This window comes from Syngnathus scovelli, chromosome 10 (assembly GCF_024217435.2).
Source record: "Syngnathus scovelli strain Florida chromosome 10, RoL_Ssco_1.2, whole genome shotgun sequence".
Taxonomy (NCBI): domain Eukaryota; kingdom Metazoa; phylum Chordata; class Actinopteri; order Syngnathiformes; family Syngnathidae; genus Syngnathus; species Syngnathus scovelli.
In genome coordinates this window covers 5,323,287-5,338,771 of record NC_090856.1, presented here as the reverse complement: position 1 = coordinate 5,338,771, position 15,485 = coordinate 5,323,287, and the positions used below count along the sequence as shown (strand labels likewise).

General features: G+C 43.4%; 2 protein-coding genes across 4 annotated transcripts; one reads left to right on the top strand and one right to left on the bottom strand.

Annotated features, from left to right (window-relative positions):
- Positions 1-772: 772 nt before the first annotated feature.
- Positions 773-3,584, bottom strand: atp5f1d (ATP synthase F1 subunit delta). The gene is made up of 5 exons (XM_049717592.2): positions 3,337-3,584; positions 2,559-2,712; positions 2,385-2,473; positions 994-1,129; positions 773-895 (listed from the first exon to the last, which is right to left on the bottom strand). Exons 1-4 carry the CDS (start codon positions 3,451-3,453, stop codon positions 1,007-1,009), a joined length of 483 nt encoding a protein of 160 aa, XP_049573549.1. The 5' UTR covers positions 3,454-3,584; the 3' UTR covers positions 773-895; positions 994-1,006.
- Positions 3,585-3,932: 348 nt separating this feature from the next.
- cbarpb (CACN subunit beta associated regulatory protein b) lies at positions 3,933-14,081 on the top strand. 3 transcript variants are annotated; one of them, XM_049723829.2, is made up of 11 exons: positions 3,974-4,064; positions 5,457-5,514; positions 6,392-6,464; positions 6,613-6,764; positions 8,249-8,310; positions 8,700-8,862; positions 9,046-9,217; positions 9,408-9,551; positions 9,639-9,876; positions 10,336-10,510; positions 10,779-14,081. In XM_049723829.2, the coding sequence occupies exons 3-11, from the start codon at positions 6,417-6,419 to the stop codon at positions 12,226-12,228; spliced, it is 2,604 nt and encodes an 867-aa protein (XP_049579786.1). In that variant the 5' UTR covers positions 3,974-4,064; positions 5,457-5,514; positions 6,392-6,416; the 3' UTR covers positions 12,229-14,081. The 3 variants fall into 3 exon arrangements, with proteins under 3 accessions (XP_049579773.1, XP_049579783.1, XP_049579786.1); XM_049723816.2 differs by lacking the exon at positions 5,457-5,514 and having other exon boundaries at positions 3,933-4,064; XM_049723826.2 differs by having other exon boundaries at positions 3,966-5,514.
- The last annotated feature ends 1,404 nt before the right edge of the window (positions 14,082-15,485 follow it).

The window sequence follows — 15,485 nt, the reverse complement described above, 5'->3', positions numbered from 1 at the left end:
ATAGTGTCCTAAAAGTAGTGATGGGAAAATGAAGCATCAACTGGTTCAATGAAGCAAATTTGAAGCTTCATTTGCCCTCACTACTTAAAAGTCAATTTTCCATAATATCCCTTTAAAGTCACACTTTTGAGTTTTTTAACCAAACTGCTTCATAAACTCATCCTCTGCAATTAAAGTGCATGAAATCGTTGCTTGTGATGCAAGTGTTTCATCCAGCCTGTCTGAAGTGTTACTCATCCATTAGCGGACCGGTCCACGAGCTGTCAAGAGCTAGTTATTTTTTATTTCTGATCTGAGACATCGGCCCGCAGGTCCACGCTGTGATTTAAAATAATATTGCCCTTATGGATTCACAAGCGAGAAGCCGGACCATCACATTAGGCCTTTGAGAGTGGATTTTTAACATAATTAAAAAAAAATGAAAGTGCTTTCTTAGCACACTTGAATCTAGCATGTGAATAAATGAACTGGAGCTTCAAGTTGGTTATGAAAGAGAAGGAGGTCCCAGTGTATCACAGTAATGGACCAGAGGGGTCATCTCTCATAACAAACAGATGTGTTATCTCATCTCAAAGTGGTGATAGTGGTGCTTCAATTCCTTAAAGGGATGTTTAAAAGGTCAGTTAAATAATAATCAGATGATACGGAATGTTACAACGCTTGCTTTCTTCCCATTTGGCTGATATCTGCTGCCACCAAGAGGCTGCACAGCGACTGGTTTAGAAGCTGGGGAGGGTGAAGTGGACAAAAATAAAAGCAAAGCAGCCAAAGGTCAACAGATAATTCCAAATAAATTTATTTTGTTTTTCATCCACTGTACAAAGCAAGCATGGAATCCACAGGACAGCTGGAAATGCCTAAAGTGTGTTCCACCAAACAGAAGAGCTAAGATGACCTGGAAGTGCAAGGGGGAAAAAAATGTCTTAAGGTGTGACGAACTGGCTGCCAAACAATTATTTTTTCTATACAAATGAACTGGTGTTTGCGCCGTACCACAGGGGGAGGTCTACTCCAACGCCTTGACAATGGCCTCGTTGGCGTCTACGCTGATCTGAACCTCCGCCCTCGTGACCTCGCTGGATGTACTGGCCAGTTCAGCCTGGGCCTTTTCCAGGTTGGCCTTGGCAGCCTGTTGGGAAGAGCACGAGCGGTGACATGACAGACTAATAATGTACAGATTACAAAACAATTAATCTTTCATTTTCAAATTTGCACAAATGAGAGCTCCATTGTGCAACGAACTAAACGGTCACACACCTACACTCGCCTGAGGAGTTTCTGCCATAATCACAGCCAGTGGAAACATCTTTTTGACACAATACTGCCACCTACAGGGCGTTAAGACTAAATGCAATAAAGTATGCTATGACAAACTGCTTTGTTGAAATCTAAAAACATTTCTTAATCAATTGTACAGTGTGTGTCTAACTTTCATCAACAAAGACCTTTAAAATAGTCTCATAAATAGAAAGCTCAACAAGGATGTGACATTTCACCCAAATTTGGACTATACAATACACGAGGACAACAAATGCATAAGACCGGGATGGTTCGAGTTTTAAATATTGGAAAAAAAGAATTAACATTGATTCACGTCATGAAGAAAATAATACCAACCTGTTATAAAAAAGCAAATCTTGGCAACAGTCCCACGGGTAAAAATGCGACTGATGACGGAAGTCAGCCGGAGAAAAATCTCAACTGCCGCGTTTGTTCGGAAAGCTCCATTTGTCACAGCGGCGATTAGAAAGTAGAAATGCCAAACATGGCTGGAAGTTAAAGGTCTCCCAGTGGGGATTTGACACATCTGCTATAATTCAACACTGAGTGACCTTTCCCTCCTTATTAGCGGCGTGGCTTTGTGAGCATTGTTGCCGCACGCTTGGAGAAAGGGGTGAGGGTTAAATTAAAAAGACAAAAAACTCATTTTGTCCTTTGGAGTGAAGTTGACAGTGGCATTGCTCAAGGTCAAAACCGGGACCGCGTTGAGAGCACGGCGGTGCATTAACAAGCCTGACATTTAAAAGGTCAAGTGCAACTACGAGGACGTCCGGACGGGTCGTCACCGATCAAATCGGGAGGTAATTAAAACTCGTCCTCGGGTTCAAAGAATGCTTTCTGCTGTCAAAGAGCACGTCCCTGCTGCGAGACGCACCGGAGTAAAGGCCTGTAATTACTCTAGCGACCTCTCAACATCATAGATGAGGAGACCCCCATCTTTCAAATCTCATTAAAACAAACCCACATGTATAATAAATAAATACAATTTGACTCGTTTGCACTGATTTTTTCCAAGAAACAGGCAGAATTATCCACAAAGACTGTCCAGGTGATAAAATTTAAATTACAAATAGTTGTGGTCACAGTCTGTGTTTTTTACTCACAGCCACATCAAGCTGGTCCAGCGGTACGGCCTCCTCAGCTAGCAACTGCACTGAAGAATCGGCGTTGACAGTTATGGACCCACTGCTCACTATGTGACATTTCAGAAGGGGGAATAAATTAATGAGAGAAAATATAGAAGCATTATAGAATGAGATAGCTGTTGCCCCCCTTACCGAAGTATTTTGCAGAGGAGCCATCGTCATTGAACACCGTGACAACGCCAGGCCGGAGGACCTGCAAGGTGGGCACGTGGGCGGGGAGGATACCAAACGCGCCGGTGAGTGTGGGCACGTCCACTTGCTTCACACTGGCCTCTTTGAAGAACACCTGCAAGTGCGGTATAAATATTTGAAAAGTTATTGTTGATGATGGAGATGCTTGCCAGTTGTCATTTTTGACTTTTTTGTGCAGAATCTGACAATATATGAGTGGTTGGTGTCATCATCTGATTAGCTGTAGAATAGCTGCTCATCGTAATGTAGAGTAATCAATACAAATGCTGTCGTTTTGGGGTGACAGTCCATAAACTAATGTTGACAGGAAGATGCAAGGTTAAAGAACTGTTATGAAAAAAATGGAGTCGGAGGTCAGTTAACATATCAAGTTATCGCCATATTGAAAACAAACATGTACGGTAGTAGTAAGTATGACATTCACACAAAAATAATTCGTTAGCTAACGTAGCATTGTTACATTGCAGGTCAACAACAAATGAATGGCAAAGAGCTTTGGGCTACTAGCTTGCTAAGGCTAACACATTGCCGCAAAGTGTGCATCAATAAACGATAGAATCCGAATTTAAAAAAGCATTAAAGTGTATAGAAACAAACCCGGCAATAGACAAACACATCCGCAATATTTTTAACAAAGTTTGACAATCTATTTTAAGCGGATATTGATCAAGCTGTTCAGCTAGCTAGGCCTGGCTAGCATCCCTAACGCCGCGGCTACCTGAGTCGGAGAGGCGAAAGTGAAGGACATCTGCGGGGCACCGGTGGCTGGCTCGGCATAGCAGCGCGCTTGCCTAAGCATGGGGAGAGAACGGCGGAGAAATCTTGCTGCCATCATGTTGGGAAATTCCGACTTGTTTCAAGAACTACTGACTGACAGAGGCTCCCAAATCCCCTTGCTTGAAGGCAGTTGGTGGGCGCTTGGTGGACAAGGACGTTGGTAAGCTACCCACAAGGCTTTGCGGTGGTACAAGTCTGCTGGGTAATGTAGTCTTTCGGGCAGAAAGTCTGTCGGCCAAAGTGACAGTGAGAGAATTTGCCACGAGATGGCGCTATAATACTATTGGAATTACAGTGCTGTTGTGACAATACCTGAAGTAAAGGGCTTTTAATGCTAAAATATTGACATTATTAAGATATTACTATTATTACAGCACCTTTGTAATTTTTACAAAAATGGCCTCTTCCAATGTTGAAATTATGAATGTAGACAACTTCGAGTGAGAAATTGTATTTCTCCCCTCGAGCAGCCATAAAGTCGGCTTTACCTCACTGGTGACGTCACCAGGCGCGTCTCCGACTGGCCAGTGGGCGTGTCCTAAATTCAGGATCACCCATTCATAAATACCTTCAAGCCATTTGAAGAATCTCCACATTCAAAAGTGCTCATTCCAGACTTTGCTGTGGTTTTCCCCCTCCGCCCCTGGCCGGACCACGCAGGTAGAGCAGGTGAGTGCTATCTACACGTGTGCGTCTTTGCGGAGCCTGATGTGGATGAATGCCTTTGATGCCGAGTGTGTACATCGCTGCATTCAAGCAATGAGACCCCGATTAAGTCCATTTAGCTATGATTCGGTTTTCTTGCATCTAAGATGCTCTTCAAATGACAGCTGATTTGCAGGAAATCGATCACTATTGCTGAAATATGGCGGCACCATAAACAACTGACTGTCATAGATGCACACTACACACTAAATAATACGATGCACGTTGTCGGTATGATTCATACACTATGTATGAGTAGCCTACAATGTATTCTCATTCTAAATAAGATAAACATAATTGCAGTAATATTTACCATATTTTTCAACTGTACAGCTGATTACTTTGGTAAACGTAAAGGTGTTTGGACATTCTTCTCATATAATAAATTAAAAATAAGTTAATGGTAGAAAAAAGTAAAACAATGAAAAAAATGCCTTTTACAAGTTCAGTTTTGGACATTTATTTATTTATTTATTTATTTATTTATTTATTTATTTATTTATTTATCCATATCTAAAAGATTGACATCAGTATGTGCAGTAATTTTTAGCATCAAATATTTTTCAACTGTACAGCTGATTACTTTGGTAAACGTAAAGGTGTTTGGACATTCTTCTCATATAATAAATAAAAAATAAGTTAATGGTAGAAAAAAGTAAAACAATGAAAAAATGCCTTTTACAAGTTCAGTTATAGGACATTTATTTATTTATTTATTTATTTATCCATATCTAAAAGATTGACATCAGTGTGTGCTGCTGGTTTGGTTAGCAACAGAGTTCAAATGGGTTTGGTCATTTTAATATCTGAACTGTGAAAGCACTCTAAAAACGTGTCGAAAAGGGATCAACCCTACTTGGGCCAGTTTGACCCAACTTATTCATGTGACCTAAAAAGTTAGGTTAAATGAATCATTCATAAAACAACTCAAGTTTGTTGTGGCTAACCTTATATATACGTACTACCATGCCAGACGTTTTAAAATGAATAATACTCTACATTCTCGTGGCATTTAGTTGGACCTGCCTGCTTTCTCCCAGGTGCATTTTCTTACATAATGTCTAACTTGACATTTAAGCGATGGTTTTGCTGCTTTGTTTTGCTCCTGGCCATACCGCCACGCTGTCCTGTTGCTTTGAGGCCACTGGGACGTTGCTGCAGGAGGATGGTGGCGAGGGGGGGTTGGGAAGCCGGAGGCGGATTCTCTCAACACACACACACATATACACACACGCACACACACACACACTTCTGATGCTACTGCTCCTTCTGCGCACTGCCCTCCATCAGGGGTGAGACACAGGAAGCAAGCAGGAAGCTTATTGACAAGCTACGAGCATCGGGTTGTATTTACAGACTCTGGTGCTGAAGTTGCTGCAGTGAGTAGCGGGCATGTTGCTTCTTCCATGCTGTGGTGAGTATCCAGGTTGTGTGAGTACCGTGTGTGTGTGCATGAGTGAGTGGGCGTTTGGTTGCTGCAGTAGCAGGATTAATGGCCATGATCTGGAGGAGCCAGCCCAGGCACAGCAACAGCAAGCAGCAGTGGACCTCAGCTTCTGATTAGTAGCAAGAGCTTGTGTTTCCGTGATGGGGAGGTTTGTGCCGGAATGGTGGATGACGATTTACGCAACACAGATGCTTTGTTTTTCTGTTTGGTCGGTGATTAAACGCATGCATGAGCGGCACGTGAGGGACGCACTTGGATCTGCTCACAGTTTGAATTTGCTCACACAGCAGCATCAGCAGAAAAAAACAATCTTAGCCAGGAAAATTGCGATTTTGCAATTATTTTTGTGCAATTTTGAAAGTGTTGTTTAGTTCTCACACTTGACTGAGTCCAAGTTCACACAGTGATTGCCGATCACAATGTTTTGGTATGCACATTAATCGAGGATCATCCAGTATGACTTAATTGGTCTGAAGTTTTCTCTCATTTCTTCATGACGCGATTTAGCAAAAATCTGTTCCGCCTTATCTAACAAATCCTTCACGAACAATTAACCGACTAATGGATTATTACTCCCGTCCCTAATGTGGTTCATTTCTATATAGGTCACAAAGATGATAGATGGAATCCGTCCATTCAGGTTATCATGCTCAGTTCATTTCTTACTTCCACTTGGATCGTCAACAGCGGCTCTCAGCATTCACGTGTAGCCGTCTTTTCTTGTTAGCTTCCATGATTTGATGCAAGCAAAGGATTGTGGGTATAAAGTGGCGATAAAAAGCCGTTGTGTGTTGATTTTTGTGACTTGATGAGCAGCTCCCGTTTCCTTCCTGTTGTCTCTCAGGGGGACTCCATAGTTGGCCTGGACCATGAGCTATGAGTCTACCGTCTGGAACATCCTACCAGAAAACTCCACTGTAAGTCTGGTCCCATGTGTTTGTACGTTTGGTAGTTAATAAACAACTTCCTGACCCGGCATTAGTAAATCAGTGATCCGATCCCAAGTTTAATTTCCCCGCACAAAGAAACAAAGATGACGATGTGATGTATTAAATCGTATCCCAGGAGGTGCCGCTCGAGACGGAGGAGCAGCAAGATGGCTACGTGCTTCTCCTGGTGATCTTGTCCATCTTCCTGGTGGGGACGTTGATCTTCGTCTCCATCGTCCTCATCACTTGCCGCCGCTGCTGCCGAGGAGGAGGTCAATGCTGTGACAGGTATGAAAAAGATTTTTTTTTTTTTTTTTAAAGGGGGAAAGCTCTTCCAACATTGCTCTCACAAGATTAAAATTTTTTGGTTGAGAAATTGTCACATGTTCAACATGTTTGACTGGTTCACATGCAAGTGCTTCCTTCAAGATATCACATTTATTAAATATGTCGACTTACATAATAGATGAGGCTCATTGGAATTGCATATGAAGCTTCCTTCACAACAATCCCAAATGCGTCTTTAGTGCGGTTACCTCACGAGCAGACATTCAGTCGTTATTGCGTGTTGTTTACAATTGGATGGGTTTTATTTTTTTTAAATATTTAACTGCAGCATACATTATCACCCACACTTAAAAGATGAGAGCAGCAGATAAACAGAATATGAAGCTGCCAAAAGGCAAGGAAAGGATTTGGCGGGTGGGTGAAAGCAGCACACAATCAGCCAGACTGGTACAAATGACGAGTGTAATGAGATTTCATCGCACCCGATGGCGGTGATTAATACCCCCCACGCCCGCCCCACCACTCTCTGCTCTGTGAGACACACACACAGAACACACATTTCCACACTGATATGAAAACTGTGGGAGCCACACAGGAAATGAAAGACAAGAGGAAGCTGAGATCTGGAATGACACACATACGAGCCCACATGCATGAAGCCCATAGCTCTGCACCAAGGAATTCGACGGCGGGAAATGACAGAAAAGGGATTTCATTCTCTTTTCTCTTTCTCATAAAGCAAATGGCAGCCATGGGGATTTCATTTGGATGGAGCAAAGCAAACAAAGATATTTAACCAAACACCATGTATGTGACTAAAGCCTTTTTATTTTGTTATACTAGCATGTACTCGAATTATTTCAATGGAAAATTATTTGAGATAGTATTCATACTGTATATGTCAGATTTTTACACAATCGCAGTATCCGAGTTGCTATCCTCACATTTGTCGTTACTGTGATTTTGAGTGTATATGGCTTTAAAAGGCGGAGCCTAGTTTGGTGAGTGACATGGGTGTCAGTGAATGATGTTGCATAAAATTGATACGCATCATCGATAGTTTTCTTCGATTATATTAATTACTACGCACTTGTTGACAATACGCCTTGCTTTCTGTTATGAAATTAATAAAGCAACAATATGCAAGTTATGATGATGTATCATTGATGGTTTGCTATCACTACATATTTTTGGCATCACATCTCACTATTTTCTGTTTATGATTGCAGTGTTATAGTGCCGCACAGATGAATAAAGCCAAACTACACTTGCACGCAACCCGAGTTGTGGATAGACGTGTGTGTCGGGGAAACGTCCAAGTTAATAAAGCTCTCTCTAACTGACATAATTTAGCTCCTCTCTGAGCTATTTTTCCACACAGGCAACCGAGGCATCAGCTTCTGTATTTGTCCCTCTGGCTTGATCTGAAAACAAGACAGAGCTGTGTAATGCATTTAAATGTTGTTGTTTTTTTTGTGCCGCAGTGGCAGCGATGATGCCGAGAAAACCACCGCTACATACACGGAGGAGTCTCAGCCCACCCATGGTAAGCGTGGGTGATGCTGTGTAGGGGGTGTACAGTGATTGATAGACGGAGGAGTGATGGAAGAAAGATGGCTACCGAACACGGAGCTGCTTTTATCATGTCAGCAGAATGTCTAATGTATTAAATTTAACCCAAAAAAAAAAACGATTTTTCGAGCGAGTTGGTTAAAGCGCCCGCATGGGTCTTACAACGCATTCTGATATTGAATGTACTCTATCTCTGCAGAAAATGATTTAATAAAAGGCAGTGTGAAACTGCTTTTCTCAGGCATTTTTTATGAAGGAGTTTTAGCACTCAGCAAGCAATATATCAGATGGTTCCCGTCGGAGAAATGATCAAACAACTGCAATCGCTCAGGGCAACATTTCTTCATTTTTGTCTTTGGGTAGAAATCACTATCAGGGTGGATGAGTCCGACTGCCTCTCAATGGCTAGCTCTCATGACCAGGAGACAGAGCGCTTCCTCTCTACGGGAACCACGGGCCGACGTGTTTCCTTCAACGAGGCGGCGCTATTTGATCACGGCAAGAAGGCCCAGGAGAAGGGTCGCAGGTTCGATTCCTTTTAAATTCAGCTCACGGTCTGCATGGGGAAAGGATAAACTGGCTTGTCAGAGTCCAGAGTTTCATGTTTCTGCGCCACAACTTAGACATGCTTTCAGTGGATCTAAAGTTTAACATACTTTCAGCCACCGAAAAAAAAAAAAAAGCCCAAACTTGAAATTCTGAATTCCAGATACACTCTGACTGAAGGAGACTTTCACCACCTTAAGAACGCGCGGCTAACGCACCTCCACATTCCGCCCCCGGCGCTCAAGATAGTCACCATCCATGAGTGCGACTCGGCGGAAAACACCATCGCTATGACAACGCGCCCCGTCGCCAAGTCGGCGCTTTCTATCTTCCAGGTGACTCTCCCAAATGATTCCTTTAGCCCCGTTGCCTCATTGCGCAACCTCCTCTAATATTGAATACGAGTCGCTTCAAACCCATTTACCTCCCACTGTGCTTTCCTTTATTGCCATCCCAGTCTGATGATCCATTTTGTCACGCAATATTTAGAATAAAAAAAGACTCAGTGTGTTTGAACCCTTTCAGCCCATGCTGTGTCCCCTGCCGCAAACTGCGCTGACCAGCTTGAGCCCCAATTCCAGCTCTGCTCTCCCTGGAGACACCCTCAACTCAACTGTGGTGGACGCTAGTTTTAGTGCAAGTCCTTCTGCTAAGACAAACGGAGGGTCGGTAAGTTACCTCCAAGTATTTTATACTCATACATCTGGAGGTCTTGTGGAAAAACAGATTATCACCATTGCTGCTTTCCATCTTCAGATGGAGATGATCGCAGGAGGGTCCCGGGGCCGAGGAAGCAGCTTGAGCACGGGAGGAGGGACCGCCCCCACCACCACCGTCCCTCCTGTGAGCAGCGGTCCAGGAGGCCAAGGCACGGTACAGCAGTTCTTCACGAAACTACGGCGCCACGCAAGTCTGGAAGGCGCCAGTCCCTATTTCAAGATTAAGAAATGGAAGCTGGACAGCAACCAGAGAGCTTCAAGTCTGGACATGAGAGGTAACAAACTGAAAAGAAAGACAGAAGCTATACTGTCCATATATTGATCATGTGACTCCAATTTATCTTCTGAATTTGAAGCCAAAAATTATTATTTTGACCCACTCCATAAAATATGTTTGGCTGAGACAAAAATGAACCATGGTGCCACGGTAATAAACTGCGAGAGGTGCTCTGGCTGCTCTGATATGCACAAACACACACAAGACAGATGGCTTGATGACTCAACGTTTGCTAGTTCCAACTCAATTTAAACCCCCAAGTGAATCCTCCCTGCCATCATGCATACACTCACACACTTTCTACTACTGGATCAGTTTTTCCATCACACCAAGACTCCAAAGATGATCTCAAAATCTTCTTCAGATGCCTTAGCAGCTGATGCTATATTTATACAGAATTAGATATCATCTCCCAACCACCTGTCACCAAACTTTCCGTGTGTTTGCCATGAGTCAGGCTCTCCGAAGAGAAGGCAATTCCAGCGTCAACGGGCCGCCAGCGAGAGCATGGACCAGGACGACACACACCACATTGACCTCATCCAGTACATCGCCCGCAGTCAAGACATCGCCTATTGTCCCGGCCGGCCCGTGCTCCCCGCTCCGTCTGCACCGCCCCCTTCCCTCGGCAGGTATCTTTAATTCCCTTGCCATTCATCCTGTCCACTGCTTTGCTTCGCAATCATTCCGCCAAAATTGCTCGGCCATGATACGCAACAGGTATCTGCGTTCCAGTTCCTCCAAATAAGCTACTCAGCTAATATAAGGACATGCCAAGGCAGCCATTGCAAGCCATAACAGTCATTCCGTGCTCTGTGAAAACAGCCGTGTCGTTGAGGATAGTGATATCTTCTGACATTTTTGCGTTTCCTTTTCCTCTTTAACTGTGTGCAACCACAGGGTAGAGGTAGAGGTGATGGTGGAGCCCATCTGCAGCCATACCGGACCAGGGGTGATTGGCTTGTCCCCTGATCCCCAAGATGAAGCTCTTTCCCTGGGGACAAGGGAAAGCTCTGAGCCTCTGGCGTTTCAGGATCCCCAGACACTTTACCGAGATATTTGGACCTTACGTGCATCACTAGAACAATACGCTGCCTCTGACCATAGCAGCAATAACGATAGGAACTCTGTCTGCAGCGATGCTGACAGCGTGTGTACAGAAAAAGAAAAGGAAGAGCTCCCCAGCTTTTCATCCCAGGATTTAGGAGATGAGGCAGAAGGTGCTGAGGATCACAAGGAGTCTTTGGTGTACATAGATGAGACGCTGGGGGAAAAGAGTGTAAGAAGTCGGAAACAACAAAGTACCGAATCGGAGCGAGGCGGGAGCGATGGTGAAACGTCCACGCGGAAATTGCTGCAAATGGACAGTGGCTACACCTCAATAGAGGCCCCTTCTCGTGGTTCTGAAGATTTGCGGATGTTTGGAAGCAGCAGCCCGAAGGAGAGAACGGCCCATGAGAAGAGGAATCGTTTCACCAAGGCGGGACGATCTGGCACGATCGGTGAGAGCTTTGAGTCTCACCTCTATGAAGAGGAACCAGATGAGCAATTGCTGGGCGCCATTGGAGGAGTTTCCACAGATGTTGGTCCACAGAGTTGGTTTCCATACGGTCAGATGATCACCCCACGGGAGGCCTCGCACCCTCCAGCTCAACCCGCAAGCCTTCATCAGAGAGACTACAGCATCGATGAAAAAACCGATGCACTCTTCCACGAGTTTCTCCGTCATGACCCTCAATTTGACCAGCAAGAGTCGCCGCTGAAGAAACATCGCTCTCGAATCCATCTTCGAAAGCAGTGGCAGCGGCACAAACAGTGGAGCGACCCCGGTGTCAGACACTTCCATTCCTCTTTCGAAAGACAACGAACTCCACTACGAAGGGGTGACAGTGTTAACTGCCCGATGGAAACCAGTTACCATAGCATGCTCCCCCGCATTGTCAGCGCACCGGACGAGGAGACCAGTGACGGCAGCACCCCCGAAACTCCAAAGACAGAAACCACAGCTAGCGACGTTGCAGAGAAAGGTTCCACCGAAGACCAGATATCATCAACGCATCTTCAACCATCCGTCCCTGACAAAGACGAAGGGCAGAGTGAGCATCCAGAGACTCAAGACGACAGCAAACCACCCGGTCACCCCTTAGAACCTTTCGACGAACGGTCACCCATTCAACCACCGGACTCCTCTGGCTACGGCCCACAAACCATCACGGCAGAACTCACGGACAAACTGACGGCTAATCTAGACGAGAGGCTCTACACGAGCCTTCGAAGGACCAAGGACACGCCGACTGAGTGTTTGACGGTGACGGCTACCCATGTTTCTCCAGACCACAGTCCAGTGTAGCTCCACTCGTCTTCACGATCCAGCCCATAGCTGCTGATTCATGGCTCACTTTTGATGATTCACAATGAATTTCAAATCAGATGAACGAACCAACCAGGCGGTACAGTTCAGTTTGGTTTGTTTTGGTACAATAAGCGCTTATTTGGACAGATTATACGAATGTTACCAGTAATTAAAGAGTCTGGTGCTGCATGCATATGCAAATGAGGCAATTGCTATCCACGGTCGTTTTTTAATGGAACCATTTTTGTCTTCCGTTGTCACACAGACGTTACGAGCATCTGTGAAGCAATCAGATGAAGGTGTGTAGCTCCACCCTGGTACTATCGAACAATTCCGAACTTTTTTGTAACAACTTTGAGGGTTAAAATCTCAAAACAGAGCATCATACCAAATTGAATCAAACTGTATCGCTTGGTGGTAATTTAAAAGTCTTAGTTTTGTAATTTTCTAGGTCGTTTGTGAAATGATTTGAGTCGAAGGTACGGTGAACATTCTTTTTTTCTGTTCCTGTCGTTTAGAAAGTAATGTTATGTTATGCTAATCCGCTATGTGGCAAGTAAAGTGGTACAGGTGTACACTAAACTGTAACAAATAGTATTATAAATTAAGTTATTTTATCTCTATTTATATGATTTATTTTCATTCAACAGGAGTTAACCTTTAAAAAATGTGTTTCATAGAACCAAACATAGAATATCTTCCGGCATGGCGTTTCAAGTTAAGCTAGTTGATCGGATGACTAGTTTGCCTAATCATTAGTTGGGACTCTCACATTCTTTCACTGGGTTTGTACTTGATGTAAACTGACACAAGTCACAAGTATCAGTTACATTTGAAAACACTGACATTTTCCACGGCTAGCTAGCTAGCTAGCTAGCTAGTATCAAACGCACAGAAAAACACTGGATCTTTTTCAACACATGGTGTTCCGATAGAATAGTTTAATTTGTAAACCCTCTCAGAATCTTCTTCATTGTTGTTATTCATAAGTAGCTAAATATATTTTTGTATGTGCTTTGCGTGTGAACGTGATAGACATGCCGATCCGGCTTTTTAACCAATACAGGACTGTACTGTAGGGTCTAGTCCTGGTCTTGTGGAGGTTTGCAGTTTTTGTGTTAGCAGAGAGATAAAAGTCCTCGCTCTCACCACGGATGTTTGTAGTTTTTGCTGGATGTTTCTGAAAGGCATGACTTCTTGTGCATGCGGCTCAACAGAAAGGACTTCATTTGCCTTGCATTTGACATCTTTGTTTTTCCCGTCGGCGTGTACTCGTCTACTCCTGAGAACGATGCCAGCAGATCAGAAGCCTGCCAACTTACAATGCACCCAATAGCCAATCTTTTTTTTTTTTTTTTGCTCCTCAAACGCTTGGTTTGAATCTAAGCCTGTTTTGATGATAGCACACGATTCCCCGGGGGGTTTCCTGACTCATGAGCGGAGAAGGGAGCCTCTGCAGAGCGTGGTGTTGAATATAAATTTTAACAGCAGAGGGGAAGCCCTCGTTTTTAGTCTCCATTTCTTTTTGAGCCTGTTGCATCGTGGTGCATCTGCAGTTCAGGTCTGATGGATTCCCTGAAAGTCAAGATTCAGCATGTTGGTACTAAAATTAAAATCAGCGTTTTGGTTATGCTAATAAAAACGTTCATGTTCTAATGAATTGAACGCTCACATGAACAGATTAGTGGTAACTGCAAGTGTTTGCTATGAGGTAGAGTTTTTGATGAAAATATTATGGGCCATTGGCTGACGACCAGTTTAGGGTGTCGGGTAAAATCAATCGCAAGATTTGACTGTTTACAATATTGGATAATATACTGCAGAGATTAAATAAATTTTACTGAGAGTTGTGCTGTTGTTTGTGAGTGAATGTATTTTGCGAAGTGAAAAATAGCAACTTCCTGTTCGTGACATGCCAAGACTTCCATGTACACTAAAGCCCTTTAGACATTTCGAATGCGCCACTTTGAAAAACTTGTCACCAGTAAAATGGCGGAATGTAAACGCAACACAATTAATCCAGTTCCACGCTATCCGTCATGTGACCTTACAATGTTTTCAGTCATTCCTGTGTTGCATCTTTAAACATGAAATCTTTCATAAACGCAAAGTAAAAATAAAATTGTTTTCTTGGACTGCTGAGGAATAAGAGTGACTCTTCAGTGAAAAGCATAATACAATCTTGTGGAGAGAACGTACAAACAAGCCAAACCAATCACTTCACGTCCTCAGGAGAGGAAATAAATGAGCCTCATCTCTCTCTTTGATTGGGCTCCATGGTGAGGATGATGCTCCTTTTCCAGGCGGCCCAGATTAGATCTTGAGTCTGAGTGGACTCACAGGCTCATTAGGGAAAGAATGGCGCTGATGGAAGGAAGTCATTTCAAATAAGTAGCTTGCGCAGCAGCCTTATTTATTTTTATCTACTTTTATTTATTTATCTATTTATTTATTTATCTATTTATTTATCTATTTATTTATCTATTTATTTATTCTAATTTTATCGCATCAGAACATGTAGCAATAAAATGCTTAAAATGTCAGAAATTGACCATTTTCAGGTTGTTTTAACATTCTTCTTAATTTTGGTCTGTTCGGCTTGTGGTTGTTTGTTTGAACAGGTGTTCCCTCTGACGGCAATGTCACACCTGCCCTAAAACAAACAAACCACGGAGACTTATCCTTTTATTTTTATTTTTTTTTAATTATAATAAGATTGGGCTCCTGAAATGAAGTGCGTATGGTAAGTAGCTGTAAACAAAATTAACCAGAAAAACTCTTTAAGACACAGGAACAGGTTTGTCAGTGTATGAGTGTATCTGTAGCTATTTGGAAACGTTTTTTTTTTTTTTTTTTTGTCAAGCTAGAATTTCCACCACAGGTATTTATTAGTACCTGTGTCAGACTGGTGCTCCCAAAACTAATATGAGAACTGCGTCATATACTAATGTAATCATTATTCCGGGAACTCCATTCAAAAGTGTTACACGTCCCTTCTGGAAAGCAGGAATAATTTCGGCGTTCCCCACTTTATCTACGCCAGTCCGCCCACGCGTCGCACAAAAAAAAAAAAAAAAACGCACACATGAATGAACACGTATTCTTCTTCTTCTTCCTCCTCCTTGCAGCACCCCCCTCTCCACACCAAAGAAATGCTTTTAGGAAAACCCACCATCCTCCTTCTCTCCTTCACTCACCCACGCAATCCTCTCGTCACCCCACACCACCGTTCTCAAGAGATTGCCTTTCTCGGA